This window comes from Barbus barbus, assembly GCF_936440315.1.
Source record: "Barbus barbus genome assembly, chromosome: 43".
Taxonomy (NCBI): domain Eukaryota; kingdom Metazoa; phylum Chordata; class Actinopteri; order Cypriniformes; family Cyprinidae; genus Barbus; species Barbus barbus.
In genome coordinates, this window is record NC_136721.1 from 16,854,695 (window position 1) to 16,876,894 (window position 22,200).

Consider the following 22,200-nt stretch of genomic DNA (forward strand, 5'->3'; position numbering starts at 1 on the left):
ACGTTACTTTACTCGCTGAAAGTTTTTGTGTTGTCTTTACTGCCACAAGACAAAAATTCATAATTTTAGCATAATGAGTTGGTCCCTCAATGGCTTTCAGTAGGTTGAGCTTCCTGGATACGGCGACATAAAACATCGTCTCTTGTTCTGTGTCTACACGCAAGGTCACCTTGAGCACAGTTCCCCTCCTCCATTTCACCCTCTCTCCCTCTCTCCCTCCCTCCCTCACTCCTTCTCCTTTTCCATATTAGCAAGAATATTTCACGCCTTGCTGAGGGAGATCTTTCCTATCGGATAACACAACTGCAGTGGCAGCCACGGACAGCATTTTAGCAGAGGTGTGTAGGTGCCTGGTACTTTGTATTGAAGGAGGAAGTGGAGTCAAAACTGATGACACTGAGTAAAGTTGAACTGAGGACACAAAAACATAACCAGGCAACAGAGAGCATTTATGATGCATTAAATGAACAACTGTCTGCATTCAAAACAGGGCTTGAAATTAGGTACATTGCAAAAGCTGTCTGGCTGAGCACTGTTTGAGCATAATACACCATTTCCCAAAGTGTAAAAACATTTATGCCACCTCCACCTAAAAAGCGTTAATGTTGAGCCCTGCATATGTATGTACAGAGAGTAAGTGATACAAGGCCTTCCTCATCAATGATACGTGACACCTTCTACAACACTGTAACATCAAACCATTGTGTAGTCTGAGGACATAGCATGACTACATATACACTTTCCCTGTGGGGACACCACTTCTGTCACAATAAACATCAAACAAAGGTTTAATAACTGATTTCAGAGTAGAGCAGGGGTTCTCCAACTGGGTACACTTTTCATAGACTTTTTTATTTAGAAAAATAAATAAACAAATATTTGATATTTAAAGCAGCAGTCCATAACTTTTTTTGGTTAAAAATAGTTCCGAAATCAATATTTGAGCAAGTACATAACCAGCCAGTGTTCAAAACTATCGCCTTATTTTAGCCCGATTCACAATGGTAAGCTTATAATAATGTTTTCTAACTTGAGTGGTACAGGTAGGTTTTCGCAGGAAATTCGAGCATGGCACTGCGTCATTACGTCACGTCTGTAAACATAAAGTTGTCCCGGCTAGTAGGCCATCGCATGTGAGAATCTCGCAGGTGGCGGTTCGTTTATAGCCGATTCTCACAGCAGCTAGATTAATTAAATTAATTAAATTGATGGCGGATTGTAATCCAGAAAGGATTATGTGTTTATGAAATTAAATTATATTCCAGTTCTAAATGTGCTTTTGATTACAGATAGCCTGGGATTGCACAAGATTTGTATTTTAAAGAAAACATATTTGAAGGGACCACAGTTAGCTTTTTGGGTTAAAAAAAATTCTTAATATGAAATTCGAATGGTATGACAATTAGATATTAGTCTACAGAAATTGAAATCTACATGCTAATAAACACTATACTCAGTCACGCAATGCTGATGTTGTCAATATTAATAATTTGAGAATACACCATTGGAAGCGCGATTTATGGTAATGTTTCTTTTCCTCAGTTGGGCAGAACAAACATGGCAGACTTGTTACTTATTTGATCAGATGGCAATATATGGTGAAAATTCTTATATACATAGACATAGGCTAGAATCTGTGATTGAGAAGTACAGTAAACATCCACACCGGTGCAGTGACTGAAAGGGCACTTCGGGAAAGGGATGCCATTTGTAGGGACGTTCCAAACGAAAGTGAACAACTGATTCCCTTCACGAAGGGCCCTTCCAGAAGTCCATTAGCGAAGGGAACATGCGATGGTCACTTCACGGAAGTGATTTCCATTTGTGATCATGTGATCTTCACTTAGAGATCTTGCGATGCATTTTAAAGCAAAGCCGGGGTTTATTTTGACTTTACAAACAAACGTAAGTAGAATAAGGGCGTGTTCACACTTGGTGTTTTTTTTGGACTAGAAAAAGGTGACAAGAGCGCCTTTTTAGTAAAATAAAAAGTTGGCAGCGTTTTGTTTACAAATAGCAGCCAAGGGCGTCTTTTGTTGCTATAGCAACAGCTGCAACGGTAGCCTAGCGCTTTGTGCTGCAGAAATGTCGGCTTTTGAAGTTAACGGGAAGGGTATGTCGGTTCACAACAACGTTTGTGGGAGCGTGACATTATACAGGGAAGGAAACTGTATGGTGCTTCCAACAATTTAGTCCAGGAGCTCCGGTTGGATGATGCACGGTTTCATACAACTATGCTCCGGAACTAGTACGATTTGTCTACTGGCTATCTTCTCCTTTTTCTTGTTGTTTTTGTTGTTATGGAAATGACTCGCCACTCGCTTGTCATTGGTCAGCGGTCAAAAAGGCGCTTGACGTCAGGCGTTTTTTTCAGAAAAGTTAAACTTTTTTCAACTTGAAAAGACGCTCTGAGCTGCAGAAAAGGACGCCAGCGGTGGCGTTTTAAAAAACGCTCAGGACTTTTTTGAAAACACTGTTTACTCCGATTATAATGTAAAACAGACGCCGGCAGCTTCAATAAAGACGCCAAGTGTGAACATAGTCTAAGCTAATTGAATTTGTCTTTATTTTTATGTGATACTAAATATTTTTGTCAGTGATAGAAATATGATTTAAGACTGTAGTGTAAGCAAATTTAAACAAGTTTAGTTTGAAAAAGTTTAATACTAAAGACACAATTAGACAGTATTTGAATAAAATAATAACAATAAGAATAAATATTTATTTGCAACAACTGTTGGAGCGCTGAATGCTGCACTCACGCGCAGCATTGTCAAGGTAACAATTTGTCCGTCATTCCCTTCACCAAGGGAGTTCCAAACGCTTATACGAGACAGTAATGCTACATCTACACCCTTAAAAGAACAGGAGTAGGGCATAGGGATGCTCACTTCCGTTTGGAATTCGCCCGTTGTTCATGTCCTCATTTAGTGAGACGGCAGACGCTGAAATCATCGTGAGCGTCACGTGTGTAGTAAATATATAGAAAGAGCAGACTGCTCCATATGCTTTCCAATCACTCTCGCGGATGTCAAACACTGATCAATCTGCGCGGTGCCGCTTCTAGTCAAACACAAGACTGGCTCACTAACGTTTATGAGATTAACCCCTTAGGTATCAAAATTTGGTACCGAACAACAAGACGTATTCCGATACTCGATGGTATCGAGGCAATTTGGTCGGTGCCTAAAAAGTATCCAACTCGATACCCAGCCCTAGTGCTAATGCCTCTCTGATAGTGCTCAGAAACAGGCTCTCAGAAAGCGCATGCATATAGCGAACTTCGTTTTCTTTCACTGCTGTTTCAACGGGCTAAAAATATCTTGTTTTCGTGACCACCTAGCACAGCAATGCCACGTGAGTGTGTAACCATGATAGAGACAATAGTCGAAAATCTTTACCGGTTGACAAATTGTCCACCCCTATTAATATATATATAATAAAATGTATAATAATTATTAACATTCATTTGCTTTGGCTTCAATACAACAATTTGGGATATAAAATCAAGCTTAATATTTTTCACACATATTACTAATCAGTCTTTATACATAAAATTATAAAACTGCCTTTATATTTTGGGAAGGAAATCATCATATTTGGGGGTCCTTGATATCAAAATGTTTGAAAACATGAAAACTCCCTCACAGCAGTTGTTGGTGGGGCAGGAAAAGAGTCCCAGCATCAATAACAGTCACCAGCACATGCCTGGCCCCTCAGGAGTAGACATTATGAAGTAGAATAGTAGAGTGCGAGTGAAAGAAAACAGAAGTGAAGATAAACTTTGCCATTTGGGCCAGAGCGTGTTTGTTCAGAAGGACACTGTGGTGTGGGGAGCGCTGTCATAAGTCTTTGTTTGTAATGGTGACCAATTTTCTATGGAACTTAACTGTGTAACAGCTGCAATGCCTGGTTGTGGCCATATATTTGGGCTAATCTGTGGCCTTAATGCAGTTAAAAAGCCTGGAATGAAAGAAGACGAGACGAGACGAGACGAGAAGAGACGAGAAGAGACCAGAAGAGACGAGACGAGAAGAGAAGAGACGAGAATTATAAATTCTAGCTGAGAGCCAATAAGCCAATAATTATTAGCAGTTTATGGCCAATAACCATGAAAAATGAAATCCAAATGTACATAAATGTAAAAATACACATTAAAATAAAGAAAAAAGAAAGAATAAAAAGGAAAATTAAAATAGAAATAAAAAAAAATAACAATTGAAAAACTTTTTTTATTGCATATCTAAACCGCACTGGAGCCAAAGCATTAAAATCCAAAACACATTTTCCCTTGGAGATCACAGGGGGGAGAGACTAGAAGGTGGGCAAACCTTGATCCACTACCGCCTGGAGAACAAGAGCAGAGACACAGACAAGCACAGATGGATGAGAAACCACAGCTTCCTCCAACTCAATACAAGCCCAGAGTTTAAGACATCCTGTACTCAAACGCCTCTTTTTCCCTAAATATTCGCTCCTCTTCTGTCAAACGCTTGTGTTCCTCAGCTGTGTTCTTGGCTGATTTGTATTCTGGCTGACAAGGAGGAGACACCGCGGCTCAGAGTTGTAGCCAGCTGCATCGTGGCGCTCCACCCGTCCTCTGAGCTTTAAATCAGAACCAGCCCACCTGCCTTCAAAAGGAGGGTGGAGGCAGAGAGGAACGAGCAGCCCAGACTGCTGGATACAAGTGCAGCTGGCCACTAGACATCAGTCTCGCTCATTAATCTGATAATGTGTTATTATTATAACCAAAATTCCCCTCCGACCCAACAGCAGTTTATTCTGAAAACTCTCCCTGATGAGCCTCACTAATATAAATCCTACTGCAAAGAGCCAGAGGGGATGAAACAAGAAAAAGAGCTAAGAAAATGAGGAGAAAAGAGAGAAGCAGAAAATGAAAATGGGACAAGAATACCTAAGGGACAGAAACAACTAAAGTATAGCAACAGCATCTGTACCATTTAATTTTCGTAATGTGAAGTGAAACAGAATATGCAGAAATAATGTACTATGGGACTTGGTTTTATCTATGGTTATTTGATTTGATTGCGAAAAGTAGGTCATTAATTATTTTTACCCAACTTTGCAAACTTAGTGATGTAACAGAAACAAAGTATTATTTCACATGTAGAGGAAGTTATTGCATTGTGATGAAAACTAACAATTTCTTTAGAACATGAACAATACTACCAGAGACATATAAAGTATTACTTCATTTAATTTGGTCAATTTAGATAATAAATAGGGTCCATTTTGATTTCTTTTTGTTGATAACAGCAATTCAAACATAAGATGATTCTGGTCAATAACTGTAATAAAATTCTGTCCAATAAATGGCTCATTTAAAATTCTATATTATTTAGTGTAATAAAAATAATAAAAAAACACCTTAAAATAAACTCAACAGTTTTTAATGCTCATTTAAAATGCTATTAAAGCATTGCAACATTATAACAGAATTTATTTTTTTTTTTTTAAATTAGTGATTGTAATTATTAACTAAGCGAGCATTATACAACAACAAGGTAATATAAATGTAACATCAAAATAGGTGTAAATGAATTAAATATCCAATATCAGCCAATATATCAGACTGCTAAAGTCATTATTATCAGACAATGACCAATATGTTCCCTGTGTATATTGTTTGCCTTTTGGTCTTGCTTATATGCATTTGCTTTTGACCATTATGAAATGAAACGCACATATGTATATTACTATAAAAACAGCAGGCTGTGAAAGAGAGAGAGAATGATCCTGTCGTTGCAGCCACTGTACAGTGTTCACTTATCACTGCAGTCAGAGAGAATGAGAGCAGATACAAATACATTCCCTAGTGTCCTGCCAAACCTAGTTCAGCCTCTCTCTCCTCTGAACACACAGCCCTGTTCCAGTCCATCACCAAAACCAATCCACCATTTAACCATATTGATAACTGCAGCTAACTATACAATTACTGCCAACTTGAACTGAAACAGATTTCACTATCACTGTGGATTGTAGTAACGGTACAGTTGAATTAGAATTGGCTGCAGTATTCAGTAACTTTAAAGTCATAATGCACATAGACCCAGCTAAATATCAAAGATCATTTGCATAAACCATTGGTGAAAAACGCTTAGTCTAATCCTCACCCTTTACTTTGGCATAACCTGAGTATTAACCCTTTCCTCTAAAAGCCACTTTTAGCCCTTTTATGGTGTTACAGTCATAACACTTTTCGCCACATCCCTGACCCTAATCCTTTACAGTCGTGCGGTGATGGGAACCAGACTTATTGTTTTTGACATAAGCTTCAATAGACCAGTGTTTTGATCTGTCATGATACACGATCCATTTCTTGCCTAGAGTACAGACCACACTGTCATTAGATTTTATTTTTTTTTTGTCTCTTGAATAGTCTGATGGTTGAGTTTGACAGCTGGGGAATGAAGAGAGTATTTTGAAGCCTCAAGAAAATAGAAAATCTCAATCCTGAGCATGGAAGAAGGACGCGTGTGGCTGGTGAGGGTGACAGATCCTATTACAGTCAGACAGGCTAATAGAACATTGTCCAGTGGTGCCTCTTAAACAAAGAGTTCAAACTAAGCGTGGCAGAGAACATGCATGAATCAGTGTTGTTATTGTTTACTGTAACTTATAAAAATAAAATTGTTAATTGAAATAAAGTTGAAATAAAATAAATAAATATTAGAAGCCTAAACATACATTTTGAAATGACGAACTGATATAAGTATTAAAATTACTAACTGAAATAAAACAAACTAAAATGGGAAAAAAATTAAAATAAACAAAAACAACAAGCACATACATTTACTAAAAATTAAATAAAAAAATGAAAACTAACTCTCTCTAAAAACAAAACTAATTCAAAATATTAATAAAACCCATTATAGTACATAACAAAATATTAAAATAACATTTGTACACATTAAAATGTAGCTATCGTGTGGATTGTGATGACAAGATGTAATCGGACATTAAAGTTACAGTTGACCCAAAAATAAGTGCAACACAAATATTTAAAGAATGTTCAAATCAATAAGAGTAAAATGAAAGATTTTTCATTTTTTGGTCAACTATCCATGTTGGAAATAAGAGGAAATAAGAGAGGAAAAAAAATGTGGAGAATAAGCCTGCATTCTTTTGCATGGATTGCTTGGCAAGAGCAACCTTTGGCATGGTTTCCCCCTATGCTCTTTAAAATAATTCAGTTACGAGGGGACCTCCAGTGTCCTCTGGGGCCAACGCTTTGATCTCTTCCTGGTTTTCCCCTTGTTTGGTCGAAAACCCAGAGGCACATCACAAAGGTGCAAGTGTAATAATTGGCTGCAAGCAGTCTAGATTCAGCAGTTCTGGCTGAAATAAACAAATGCTTCATTAAACCACAAGGAAGAACAATCTGGAATGTCTTAGTTTTATCAGCAGAGGGGGGATTAAGGTTGATTTATGTCATGCCACAAAGTGCAATTGCAGGAAGGCCAAAAACAAAAGATACTGACCATGCAAACAAGCCCATTTTCATAAATTGACAGTAAATAAGCCAAGAACAAGGGTTTTGTAAGGGCCATTTGGTGTATTATATTCAACATAATGAATGAAGAACAGATTAAGATGATTTAAACAGGATTTGAGATTATACGCCATATTTGTATGACAACATGGATTTGCGTTGTAATCTGAAGTGTGACAGAAGTCACTTCCAATGCTGATCCAAACAGTCTTCTCTTGTCTGACTCATACATCTTGAATGTAAACTGTGATTGCTACAATGGACCCGCTGTCAGAAAAGGCCAGCAAACAGAACAGCCGTAGTTTACATAAGCAGTAAATCTGTGCAGGGTGGGCCTCTGTAATGCCAGCTTTTCCCTGATTTTTTTCTCCATGTGCTGTCCGTTGGAATGGCTGCATCTGTGCGGTGACAAAAACCCCTGTGTTTGAGCACTTGCCACAAGTGGCCCCACCAACACACGCTCAAACCCCACACGCGTGCTTGCGCATGCTCTGGAAAGGGTGACGAAGCCGCAGTCTGGGTGGAGTGCGGCAGGGTGATGTTGGGTAGCTCTTCCTCAGTGGGTGGGGTCACTGTGCGTTCCTGGGCCTGTACAGAGCTCATGCCAGCCAGAGCAGTGCCCCGCACTAGGAAACGCTCTGCAGGGGTTTGGCCAACTGTGCCTGGCCTAGCGCATCAACTTGGCCAACTGCCATACACCTCTCACATCGCTGGTTATGCCCTGATCTACAGCTACAACGCCAGCCATACATCAACAGCTCAAGTGGTTGGTAATGCCATGTTAGATTTGTATTCATAATATGCCTAATGAAACTACATACAAAGCATCACAGCCTTAAATTATGCAAAAATTCTGAGAGCTTTACAGTCACTAAGCAAATCCAACTGCCGCCTAAAGTGTAAAGTCTTAAGTTATAGACTTACGAGCCATTACACATTTCAGCAGTTTATCTAACTTCAACTAAAGTCTGGAATACACACATTTTAAAACAAGGCATCACAGACTTGCCATACTTTGTAAATGGTTACAGAGAAAAACTGGGCAACATACATTAAGTGACTATCATACACTTTCAAGTTGTGAACACAATAAACTCCCTCATGAAAACAATGTGTGTTCTAAAATTAGCTCGAAATGTCAAAACATGTTTGATGTACTCGTCCAGACTGCAGAAATTGTTTCAAAAGTCATGTAGTGTATTCTAGCCTTCAAACCAACTTCGACGAACTCCTGATTGGGGAACAATACAGATTTTCTGGTGCAATTTGGATTAAATTCTGATTGATGTGGATATACTTCAATAATAATGTCCATTTTACTTGGATACAAAAGAAAATTTCTCTCTGTCAATACAGAAAATTACACAGGGTAGTGGTCCAAACTGGTGCCTTGTATTTTTGAACCATTCATTATAATAAACACTGCAACAAACGTCATTTGCTTAAGGATATTTTTGATTCACCAAAAATAATTGATTTGTACTTGCATAGATTACGTTGTAGCTTATATAAGTAACATTTGAAGGATTTACCTAACAAAAATGAATGCGGTTGTTCAAATGATCTGCTAAACTGTTTAGCTGTCACTTTGAGTGTTAACAGCACCAATCATTGGCTGAGTAAAGTGCGCCCCTTCTTATTCCTCACCAGGAGAGAAGGAAGCCAGAAGGGGGCTGTGAAAAGTTTGTCTTTACTGCTACTCAGACAACAAGCTCTCACTCTCTCTTTCCAAACACACTGGGAGGCAGCATTGGTGTTAATCAAAGTTTTCCTGCTCATGTCCATGTGATTTTCTCACAACACGACTTTGTGTTATTTTCCCACATATATCCCCCACAAATGCTTGCCTTGCATTTCAATTTCTATTTAGAAAACCCAACAAACAGCTATCTTTAGAGTGGAAATCTTTTCTGTAATACTGTGCATTCACAAAATCTGGCACAGATTGCAAAACATACCAGTGGAGACACGTGGATTAGCCAAATATTCTGGGTTTGGCTGAACACAAAACAACAAGAGGGAAGGCCACAGTCATCGTTTCCACATACTCGTGGCCTAATGGTTAGAGAGTCGGACTTGTAATCCGAAGGTTGCGGGTTCGAGTCTCCGGCCGGCAGGAATTGTAGGTGGGGGGAGTGAATGTCCAGCGCTCTCTCCACCCTCAATACCACGACTGAGGTGCCCTTGAGCAAAGCACCGAACCCCCAACTGCTCCCCGGGCGCTGCAGCATAAAATGGCTGCCCACTGCTCCGGGTGTGTGTTCACAGTGTGTGTGTGTTCACTGCTGTGTGTGTGCACGTTGGATGGGTTAAATGCAGAGCACGAATTCCGAGTATGGGTCACCATACTTGGCTGAATGTCACTTCACTTCACTTCATACTCAGTGTGCATTCTGTTCTTGGTCTTCACTTGACACCAGAAAGCACATTTCTGTGGATCTGGAGTGTCTGTCTAAAAATAAGCGACTGGACAGCCTGACCTCAACATGGTGCTGCTGGACAATGAACTGAACTGAACGCACACTTCCATTCCTGTCCACACCTTCTCTCTCAATCTCACCCTTGCAAAGACATTCGTATGTGACAAGGATAACACTTTTCATGAAACCTCATGACATTTTCTATGAAGGAGCAGCAGAACAAGCTCCTTGTAGTAAATCAAAACCATACAGCCCAATGAATATAGTCTGATTGCTTTATAAATGACTTATGAACCAGTTCTTTTCAGCATATCAAAATCATACAGAACAACGTCTGTATCCAAATATTCAAGATTATAATGTAAAATTAGAAATCTTTATTGTAAAAAATATTTAAAATATGAATAAATCAATAATTACTGGAACAATTAAAGGGCTAGTTCACCCAAAAAAACAAAATTTCTGTCAGTAATCACCCTCATTTCAGACCCTTGTTCATCTTCGGAACAAAAAAATGTAGATATTTTTTATGAAACAGAGCTTTCTGACCCTGCATAGACACCCATGCAACTGACACGTTCAAGGCCCAGAAAGGTAGTAAGGACATCATTAAAATAGTCCATGTAACATAAGTGGTTCAACATTAATTTTATAAAGCTATGTGAATACTTTTTGTGCTCAAAGAAAACAAAACTAACGACTTTATTTAACAATTTCTTCTCTTCCATGTCAGTCTTTGGCACACTTTCACAAGAGTACCAGTATGCCTGCGTGTGGTGCTGCTGATGCAGGAGCCAGCGTTCTCATTTTAATGTACTGCGGAAGAACATTTAAGAGGAATCTTGATCACTAAATTCTTGCAAATTTAATCCTTAGCTTCACATTATATCTGATGTCTAGGCCCAGTTTATCAATTTATCTACTCACAATACATTTTAATTTTCTTTTTATTAGCGTATGCTCCCACATGACACCATTTGAAAAGCTGAGTACTCATGTTCATGCAGTGGGAAAAAAAAGAGAGACAATTTTCCCGTGTACTACAAGAGTTTCCACACAACCGTCAGTCTTTTTCCAACTACCTGAAATGTCAGCGTCACCTGTAAATGTCTTTTGTGAATTATGCAAAGATATTGAACAGAGCAAAGCAGCTGCCTGTTCTTTTTAATGAATGACTGATGTTTTCCTGGGTGTTTGTCTAAGAACTTTCTGTTTTCTGTCATCCCCTGCCTCTTGTTTTCTCCGTGACTCACTCGCTCTTCACCCAAAGGACACTGCTACTGATCTGTAAACCACAGAAAGACATTTCTTCCTGGATGCCCGCTTCAAAACGCCAGAGGACCATCGGGAAACAATTACAACTGTTGTTTACAAGGGGGACATTGACTGTGGGAACAGTCCCCTGCGGAGGACAAGGAAACAAGAGATGCAGAAACCTCAGCAGATGGGCTTGATTCTGTGTGCTGAAATAATGCTTTTATTAAAATACTTCAGAATTGCACATTTCAAAGGATGACAGGGTTAGGCTGGCAATTAGGAGACAGAGGTGTCTGTGAACACTATCGACTTTTATTGTAAAGGCTCGAAGATGTAATAAATGCATGCAAACATCAAAATCACACATGCATATGCACACATGCATGAGTGGGACTGTTCACACCGTTATGCAATGAGAGCCTTTCCTATCTGTGTCTTAGCAGCCCCCACATCTTCACATGTCCACTGAGGCGAGAGATAGCAGTTCAGCACATGCTATGTGCTCCTGCCTCCCTCTTCTCTTACAGCATTATGGTTTTGGGCCACTGGATTTCATTCCTCTCCTTGGTAGTGTCCTTTAAAAATATCATGTTTCTAAGCAGCAAGTCAAACAAAATAAAAAGGCAGGCAAGATCATGAAATAGCATCTCTTTCTTGGCAAGATAAATTGCATACTGTCACGCTAATGGTAACCTGCAAGGCCTGCAAAGGCTTTTTTCAATGGCCGCTCTATTGATTTCATTCTGACTGGCTTGATTCACTGTTTAAGAGGAACAAATGTGCAAATCATCTCAACCTAAAATGTGAATTGATTTGCAGATAACTGGTTGCATATTAAAGTAGAAAATCATTTCATCAGGTTAAAGATCTACAGACTTTTACTACAACGCCACCCGGTTATATCAAGACATGCTAAATGTTAAAAATTACCAAGGTGGTTTTCAAACTTATTCACATTGATTTTAAGTCAGTATGAGGACAAAAGAACCTGAAGCTTACTGGACTGTGCTCAGCTGGTGTCTATCTATCTTCATCCACCCTCTGTGTTATCTCACTCTTGCACAAAGAGAATCTTCCTGGCATTTGAATGGACGGGCCGTGCCAACGCCCTCCGGGTCTGTCTGCTTCACACCAAAGTGCAATTCACCTCATCAGCTCAAAGCCTTGGGATTTCAAGCCAAGCGTGCCACATGACACTGCCTCCCCTCTGTAGTCATCCTGATAGCTGATGTCATTCTGATTCTTGGCGAGAAACAAGTTAAAAGATACTAGATAAAACAAGTAAACCAATGCTGTTCAAAGTTTGGAATGCTTATAAAGACAGTCTGACCATGGAAATAGCAGCTGGTGAGTCACACTCATGGATTTCGGTCTCTGGCTGAATCTTCCAGACACCTGCTTATTAGGTAACAGTACTATGCTGTACTTTTGGTCAGTAAGAGTTCCTACTTCTGCAGGGCTGCTCTCTAGCCTGCAGTAAACGTTTGAGGATAGTTGAAAATAGTCACTGCTGAAAGTTTAGTGTTCATTGATTATGTACATTCATTTTAATACCATGAAATATTTGAGATGTAATTTACATAGCTGTAAAAAAATTTTATTTTTGTTATCTAGCTGATGAGGTTTTGTTGAAATTGTAAAAATTACTTCTGATAGTCTTGAAAGCATCAACAAAATTTGCTGAAAACTAAAAAACACAATCACTAATGTTATGCATCACATGTTTCCCAGCAAAAATTAGTTCATGAATTTAGTCCACTAGAAGTGCACTAACGTGGGGTCAGTAAGGTTTTCAACTGTTTTTTTGTTTTTTGGAAAGAAATTCATACTTCATACCGTAAGGACAGCATTGAGGACACATAAAATTTAAAAAAAGTGACAGTATACATTTAGAATATTAGAAAAAATGTAAATACATTCTTGAACTTTCTATTCATCAAAAATCAAAAATCTACACAATTGACTCCCAAAAATGATTACGTAGCACAATTGTTTAAAAAAAAAAAAGAGAGAGAGAGAGAAGGGCACTACAACAGCATATGAGTATTATTTCTGAAGGATCAAATGACAAAGACTGGAGTAATGGCTCCTGGAAATTCATGTTTGCCATCACAGAAATAAAGTACATGTTAAATAAATTACTTATATATATATATATATTAAATTGTAATAACATTTTACAATATTACTGTTTACTGTATTTTTGATCAAATAAATGCAGCCTTGGTGCGCCTGAGAGACCATTGTGGATTTTTTTCAGTTGATTCACTGTTTCATTGCTCCAAATGGACCAGTAGTTTATATTTTACTTGCCCTCTCAACATTTTCCCTGGCCCTCTACAAAATAAGGGATTTTTGCTGCTTAAGAGTTTTGCTGCTAAAAATAACCATGCAGGAAAAACATATGTAAACTGCAGAATTACACAACACATAACATTATCACATGATTATCAAACTCAGAACAGCAACAAGGTTTACCACATCTTTTTTTTTCCACATTGCTGTACATGGACATCAATTAGAAAAGTGAAATCATTCATTGTCGCAGTCGCTCTTATGCCTACACTCGACTACAACATTTCACAAGAGATGGATCACATGATCTCCACTGAAACAATCACAGAAACTGAATGATTTCTTCCTTATAAACTCCCAAGTCTATTATTCATGGTATTAACATACAGTAGACTGCCATAAAAATGAATGCAAATATGTATGACAATTTACACTCATTCACTGGGTCTTTGTCCTGCTTGGGAGATTCCCACAGTAGCATGTGATAAGAGTGAAAGCTCCTCGGCTCCTCTCCTGCATAAAGAATCAAACTCTGATACGCACATCTTGACCTCATGATCATAAATAAGCTTGTCCAGTTAATTACTCCTCATATATGAGTCTCATCAGACCGGACTAACCAACCACGGCAAGCAGTCGCCACGGTATCTGACCGATACAGACAGAGCGTGAAACAAACGTGGACAATAGCTTGGGACGGGAAGCACAGAAACTGACAGAGGAGGGATTTAATGCAAGAACAACAAAATATAAAAGGAGACAAAAACAGAAAAGTTGACTGATCAAGCAGGCAGAGTAGAAGAAAAACACAAAATTCCCACTCATTATCACTATAAGGAGAGTGTGTCTGGCCAAAAGCTTTGATTTGCAATTATTCAGCCATGCTGCACATTGCTGCCCAGTGTATCAGCTTGACAATGATGTCATCAGTGATGTCACGTCTCATTTACAGTCTGACAGCAGCAACCAATTTTGCTTATCTAAAGCCATTCATTTTTCGCTTCATGGTATTTGTTAGGAACCTCTTCACCTATGCTAAGAAAAACAGAACAACAACAAATCAAGACTTACCTAGATCTCCATGGTAATTGTTATCATGGGAAGCCCGACTTGAGGCAATAGAGTCTCCATCATGGGGCCAGATTTGTCCTGTTTTCCTTACGCCCACAATGGTGGCCTCAGACACCACAACATGTTGCTGCCTGTGTCTTTTCTGTGTCTGCGGTGTAGGGGGACTGCTGCTGTCAAACGAGTGCTGAGAATTCTGGGAGTTCTGAGATGGTGAACGACTCTTCTCTCGGAGTGGGCGGCGGTAGGCTGTCGTAGGGCTGGGCGACACGTGACTGGACTGTCCCGAGGAGAAGTCTTCCTCGCTGGACGTCAGGTTCTCATTGGAGCTGCAGTCTGGTGTGTATCCTCCTCCTCCGCCTCCCACATCCTCGAAACTTCCGGGCGAGTACGACCTCCTGGGCCAGGTGAGAAGATGATCGTCACTTCCTCCATGGTCTCTCATAGCGACCCTACCGTCGCCACCTTCTCCTGACATCATCCCTCCGACGTAAACACTAGTGTATGGCTGGAAATCTGATGGCTGCCATGGCGGCGGTGGTGGTTTGGCCCCGTTTGGTCTCGCAGCGCTGTAGCGAGGACTGGGTTCGCCATCTTCATACTCGGCGTCATATCCGCAGGTGCTTTCGGTAGAGCGTCCCCTATAGACAGGCCTGGGGCGAAGATCACCTGCGACCGTAGCAAGGTTGCCTGGAAGTGAATGAAGTGACCTTTTGCGCTCCATCTGCATGGCTTGGTTGCCAAGAGAGCAAATTTTTTCGGAGACCTCACGGTCGTTGACTTTTACCAGGCCCCTGTCATGATGGAACTCAACGTTTGCGTAGAACGGTTTCTCTTGGCCTGATTTTCCATCACTGGCTGACTGTGAGTTGGCCCGTTTGATTCTCTCAAAGTTCGAGCGTAAGGCAGCCACCCCGAGCCCCATGCCCGGCTTGTCTTTGGGGGATGGATCCGAGGGCAACTCCTTGTCAGGCGGTGGATGGGGTCTGCGAGGGGAAACTCCACCCCTCTGTGTGGATGGCGAGAGCCCGTCGGTCTCACTGACCGGCCCTGCCTGGTGCCCCTCGAATGAGGACTGTAGCTCCAATCCATCACCGTGGGAGGCTGACTTCCTGGCAGGGGGTGGTCGTGGTTTCGCTCTGGTCTCCCCCACAGGCTGAAACCTGCTGCGCTCAGGCTGCCCCTGCTCCTGTGCATGGAGATGCTGAGAATCGGCCCCAACAGCTTGGGGGTCCCCTTCGGTCATGTGAGGTGGCTTCCTGAAACCCCATCTCTGCCGGTCGTAGCTCTTTCGCTCCTTGGCCAGCAGCGTTTGAAGGTAGATCATCCGGAAGCGCTCTTTGTTCACCTCCATTTCCAAACGTCTTATGGATGCTTTGCACTTCTCCAGTTCTTGTTCGATTCCCCCAACAGACCTCAGCTCCATCTTCGGAGGCTCGGACTCTGGAAACTGTGCTTTCCAGGCTTCAATGAAACCCACAGGCTCCACCATTGTGTTTGCTCAGGCTATTTGCAAATACCAAATTGGTCAGAAACACACGGTCAAGTTTCTCCAACTAAGTGGAATTTAGCTGAAGAAAAGGAAAATTGAGGAAAGTATGAAAAGTCGGCAGTGCCCGTTCATAATAAAGGATATTTCTTCGATAACACTTAATACAAACGTTTACAAAACACTTCGTTCATGATTTCCCTGGAATTGTCACTAGAAGTCTCAGTCTTTCAGTACCAAAATTGTCGTCGTTGGGCTCGAGTTGTTCAACGACAGAACGACCGTTATTGAGCATGTCGCGCGGAAACAATAAAGGCACGCGCAGTCTCATCTCGCGCACCATACCGACGAGACCACTTGCAGAGTATCACGCGCACAAATCTCGGTCCCCAGCACAATGACAGCATCTGTTCTCCAGGTCGCACGAGATGATCAAAATACTCCTTAGAATGCTTTTCAAATTTAACTGGTCGCCATAAACAAATTATACGGTCCGGTCGTGTCTGTGGCGATGTATTCCAATTGTCCTGCGTTCATAATGTGATATCTTTTTATCACCATTATCCCCAAAGCCCTTTGTGCTTACGTCTGAGTAGACTTGAAAATATAATAAAAAAAATCACTCTCCTTGTTTGGTCGTTTTGTTCCCGTTGACGAAATTCTTTAAAGACGCACACGATTATCCCATTTTGTCGCTGATAATGAGACTGTGCAGATTTGGCGTCTGCTGAACGTAATGCCTCTGTATGAAAAGCACTAGACGCTGCTGCTGCTGCAGGAAGGGGCGGGGCTAAGGGACATGATTGACAGCTCTCCCAGCATGGGTTCGATTTAAAGCGACAGGCTGCTTCACCGCATAGATCAGGGAGCTTGTAGTAAGCGTGGTGTGGTTTAAAATATCATACTTTTTATGCGTGTTAGGGGAATGCAGTCTGTTTTGTTTGAACTGAGTCGCGTTTAGATGCTCGTTCAGCCTTTTTAACTGTGAGAGAATGAGCACACACAGCACTGTGGAATAAATATTTTTGCTTATGTCCTTATTGCACTAAATATTTCATGTTTTTGTTTTCAGTTGCTTTTTTAGGTATGGATAAATAACAATCTAACATTGTGTACAATAACATAATTTGCAAATATAAAGCCTTTCGTGTTTTTACTTTTGTATAGCTGAGAACAGAAACTGTAAAATTGCATTCCGTTGTGACAGGCTTTATTTATGCTATTGTCAAGTTGACTGGTTTTGGTCACTGTTTACATAAAAGATGCAGCTGTGTTTATATGTGAAATAAGATGATAATATTTTCTCTGTCGCCTTCAAGTGTTCAATCTTAGATATTACAGCCGTAAGGACAGCTCAGGACGTCTTTTGAACACCTTCAGCAAACACATACTTATTGTTTTTGATGGAAGTTTAATTAATGAACTCACGGCTTTATTGTTTATTTTAGGGACAATAACAAGAAGCACATATTGGCCGCTTTTGATTTGTATTTTTCTACTGACCAACGACACTGATTCAGGTAACAGACTGAATAAAAGAAAATCCCACTCCTTAATTTTATGTATATTTAAATTTATTAAATTGCTTTTTTCTAACACAGAGAGAGGCACAAAGCATGAACGTCAGCATTGGTAAAATTAACTGCAGAATTTATTTGTAAAATGATGCGTTTAATCATATACCATTTAGCAGCAATGTACACAGCAAGTTGATATATAAATATAGATCAAATTATTTGGCTAATTACAACTGAAGGCATGCATTATACTATACAATACATGTATATAAAACTATGACAATTTACACAGAAAAAAAATGGAGAAAACTGCTTGCATCAGCAATGTAGACATTGTCATGCAGGGTAGAAAATGATGCTGCTTGCTTCCATACACACTCATTATACTTATTTCTCTGTCATTTATTAATTATTACTAGTGAATGGTTTTTATTGAGTCCACTCTTACATGTGATATGGCAGTGCAATGGTGGCTATTTTCTCTGAACTGCACATTCAACATGCAAGTTCTGATATTCAGCTAAACGAAGCCACTCAAAACAGACATGCACAACACAGAAGCCTGAGGTTTCCCAACACAAGCAGAGGCAGAAGCAATAACTGCCAATAAAATCAAATGAAAAAAAAAAAGTTGGAATTTTTGAATGTTTTAGAACGAAACGGAAATGCTAAAGTGCACTATTAAATAAATATTTAGCATATAAGCAAGTATGACAGAGGAAAATAATTGTATGATTAACACAAAAGGCAACATTTACTGAAAAAGAAGAGACTGCATCATATTTCTTATGGCAATAGTGTTTTCATTTGAGTCATTTATGCCAACATCCAAGTTCAATTCCTGAGCAAGTCAGACCACAGTGTACGGACCATTCTAATAAAAAGTAATGGTTTATTCATTTCATTTAGAGACAAAATTGAAATATGTGGTAAAGAAAACAATCACGCAAGTAATTTGACCAAGTCTTTACAATATATTATATATTTCTTAAAACAGCATATATTGCAGTGGAATGTATTCAAGCTGATATGGCCATGTGTTAAATGCAGCTATACACAGCTACAGTAGTCGTAGTGGGAATTTAACAGATTTACATGTTAGCAGGGTTGGTCCATTGTCAGAAAACTTGAGGCTTCGGGACATTGTTGTAACATGGTGAAAAGGAGCCGAGAAATGTGTGGCAGCAATGTCAGTGACACTCACTTAAATGCAAGTCCACTGAAGGCTGAGGGAATGTGCAGGATTGTTAGAAAAATACTGAAATTCTACACCAAGGGCATAGTTAGGGACATGCATCCATTTTAGCAAGCAAGAATTAGTGTGATGCAATGGACGACTGAATACCAGAAAGCTCGATTTCATAAAAAGAAAAAAATCTTTGTACCATTCGGATACATGTGCTGCATGTGTATAAATATACAGGCCACTACCAGACTGGCTGGTGAGGGCCAAACAGGAAGCCGCTTCGCAAGGAAGCCCCTCCCAGCTGTCAATCTTGTGCTCAGCTATGCAACTAAATCTCTGTACATTAATTTCATTTATTCAAGTATATTTGCTCCTAAAACTTGCCGTGTTGCATCACAGGAACAGACCAGCTAGTAAAATGAAGACACGCATTTTAATTCAAATGGTTCATGAGTGTATTTTCTTAAAAGTAGAAAAAAAAAAGTAGCACGAAACATTTTGGTTTTGCATTTAAAATTCATGTTTTGAATGCAACACCTAAACCTTTGCTGGTTAAATTTTCTACTCCTTTGTCTCTGGCCTTACCCACTAAACGGTCACATTTACATATTTTGTCCAACCCACTCCCTACCCAAAACAAAACCCCTAAATTAAGTTAATGCAAGTTCATTCAATTATAAAATACAGTGAAAATAAATGATAATAAAAAAAATTAAACATTAGTTTAGAGCCAAAAGAATCTGGAGTTCTTATCAAATACAGGCATACCTCATGCATTAATGTGTACAAGCGGTGTAAAGCTAAGTGGGGGGGGGGGGAGCAACCAGAGAGAGTCTAATCTGACAGTCCTGAGGTAGCTGTACTCTGCCTAGTGCAGAAAAACTGGCTTTACTAATCAAATGTGTCAGGTAATAGTGGAAACACAAGGCATACCCATACAAATGGAAGTTATTACACATAGGGAAAGACATAAAAGGTACAAATCATAAGTGAAAAACCACACAAAATGCATGCAAAATACAGAACATGCAGCTTTCATCTGAGGATTTGACCGTGAAGCATTCAAACATTCAGTCCTGCACTCTCTTTCCCATGCTGCTTTGAAACGCCATGCTTGTCCATTGGCTCTGAGCGATGTTCACGTCGAAAACACAAAGGTAAACATTAGTAAACAGGTTCTGTCTTGTTCTCTCTCTACCCTACCCACTCTGCTCTCTGTTAGCAAACTGAACAAATAACAACAAATGAACTGCATAAAATAGTGTTAAATGTCTGTACACAAGTACTTTTTTTCCATTCAGCCATTTAAACATAATTTGGGGCCAAAACAAATTGGATATCATCATAATTGATATTGGTTTGAAATAAGACATTAAACAAATGATTAAAAATGCAATAAGAAAAAGAAACCAATGGTCACCAATACTTCAAGACTTCAGGTCTGTATGGTCTCCTCAATCCCCACTGGACATGTTAAAAAAAAAAAAGGTTATGTTTCTATATCACGGTTATTTTTGAGTTAATCCTGTCCTTCTCGTACACATTCTCTGTTGCGGAGGCACACTTTAAACGCACAACCACACACACAGACACACGTACACACCATCTACACACATCTGTGCTCATTTCAGTCAAGACCAGAACATTTTGGCCAAGTTAGTGTCAGTGCTGTAGAGCCACAGCATCAGGGGGAGTGAGAGAGCCACGAAAGGCCAGGAAATGCCCTCCATGCAGGTGCTGAGCATGCAGGCCTTGTCCTTGGGACTATCCAGGTCTTTGGGCTTGTCCAGGTAGTTTCTGGACACAAACTTGAGCACTTCGTCCAGCAAGATGACAGGCAGGGAAATCTTCAACACTGTAAGCCACTGGATCACGTTCAGTGGGGTGATCTGGAAGATTATCTGTAGAGAAAACGCAGTGTAGAGTACTATTTTTACTATTATACAGAGTAAATAATAAATGGACAATTTACTAAACTCAGAACTGTTTGATCGCAAAACAATATAAATACATAAATTCACTTGGAACTCTTAAAAATTGGAAGTATAAAAAGACATTAAATTCTACAAAGACTGCCAAAAAAAGTGTAAAAGAACCAATACACTGAAACTAATCATGTTATTGATCTTACCGGCAAGGGCTCCACATAAAGGATAAGGAAGTGGAGGGACATGGAGAGGCAGATGGCTCCAAGCAGCCACACGTTCTCCCAGGGGGGCATGCGAAGCAGAGACTGGTTCTCAGAAACACTATGACAGGACATCAACAAGATAACTGTGAATTTAAGGGACTGCATATTTACATAAATCAACCACTTATGCTGTTAACACCTGGTATTAAAATCTATTTCAGCTGAATACAAGTAAATGTAAATGGGGTTTAAAAGTATTGTCCCCCATCTAAAAAACTGCATTTATTTGAAACGTTTTGTAACAAATGTCTTTGTCACTTTACAAATTAAACTTGTTAACAAAACTGTCAAATTTTATCCAACAGAATACTTAAATATTGGAAAAAAATAAATAAAATTCTGTAAAGCTGCTTAAAGACAATATGTACTGTGAAATTTTCTATACTAATCAATTAAACTGAATTTAATAAAGTGCTTTATCAATATTGTTAATGGAAGAAAAAACCTTCAAAATCTAACCACATACTGTTACAAAACAAAGTTACTTCCAGATGTATACAGCATTGTCAGATGAATCTTAATAGCAGATGTACATGGAGACTTAATTGGGGCATATTCAGCAATAATGCGGTTCCTATTTTGCGGCGCACTTCCGATACTGACCTGTTGAGGGCATTGCACATCTCAATAGTGACTAGTACAGACAGTGCCATGGTCATGGGATAGGGAGACTCGAACACTTCACACTTCAGACCCTCAAACTCAGGGTTGTCTGGTGCACACTGAAGGAAGTGAGACTGTGGGGATAAAAAAAAAAAAGGTGACAGGCAAAATTAAAAATTAGAATGCCTTTGTTTGAGAGCAAATTGTGTATTGAAATGTAAGGGGATTTTCTAACCAGTTGATAGATGGTGACTCTGGGTCCATCTTCAGCAGCAATGAACCACCACGCAGCAGCACCTACAGTAGCAGCACCCACATAACCTATAGGGTGACAAGGAGAACAATGTGTCAGATCTCACTTTCTTTAGCCAAAAAAAGTAAAAACTAAAGTAAAAATAAATAAATGTGATGCACTCACAGCCAATGGCCAGGTATCTGAAGAAGAGCCATCCAGAGATGAGGGGTTCTCTGGCATTGCGAGGGGGTTTGCTCATGATGTCCAGGTCGGGTGGGTTGAAGCCCAGAGCAGTCGCAGGCAGACCGTCAGTCACCAGATTCACCCACAGAAGCTGAACTGGAATCAGGGCCTCGGGAAAGCCCAGAGCCGCCGTTAAGAAAATACTGCCAGAGAGAACACACATTGTGAGTTATGCGATTAGAT

At 39.8% G+C, this 22,200-nt stretch overlaps 2 protein-coding genes across 5 annotated transcripts in view; both read right to left on the bottom strand.

Annotated features, from left to right (window-relative positions):
- The window catches only part of LOC306862055 (breakpoint cluster region protein-like), a 78,786-nt gene extending 61,996 nt beyond the window's left edge, over positions 1 to 16,790 (bottom strand). Inside the window, exon 1 of the mRNA XM_079404653.1 lies at positions 14,557 to 16,790. Within this exon, the coding sequence (XP_079260779.1) occupies positions 14,557 to 16,045 (1,489 nt within the window). The 5' untranslated portion in view covers positions 16,046 to 16,790. The remainder of the gene's footprint in view (positions 1 to 14,556) is intronic.
- An 818-nt stretch (positions 16,791 to 17,608) lies between these two features.
- Positions 17,609 to 22,200, bottom strand: part of LOC306862488 (sarcoplasmic/endoplasmic reticulum calcium ATPase 2-like) — a 33,174-nt gene continuing 28,582 nt past the window's right edge. For all 4 annotated transcript variants that reach the window (XM_079405306.1, XM_079405304.1, XM_079405305.1 and 1 more), the window contains 5 exons: positions 21,958 to 22,160; positions 21,775 to 21,860; positions 21,540 to 21,673; positions 20,877 to 20,994; positions 17,609 to 20,646 (listed from right to left, as the gene is read on the bottom strand). In XM_079405306.1, coding sequence (XP_079261432.1) covers positions 20,377 to 20,646; positions 20,877 to 20,994; positions 21,540 to 21,673; positions 21,775 to 21,860; positions 21,958 to 22,160 — 811 coding nt within the window. In that variant the 3' untranslated portion in view covers positions 17,609 to 20,376. The remainder of the gene's footprint in view (positions 20,647 to 20,876; positions 20,995 to 21,539; positions 21,674 to 21,774; positions 21,861 to 21,957; positions 22,161 to 22,200) is intronic.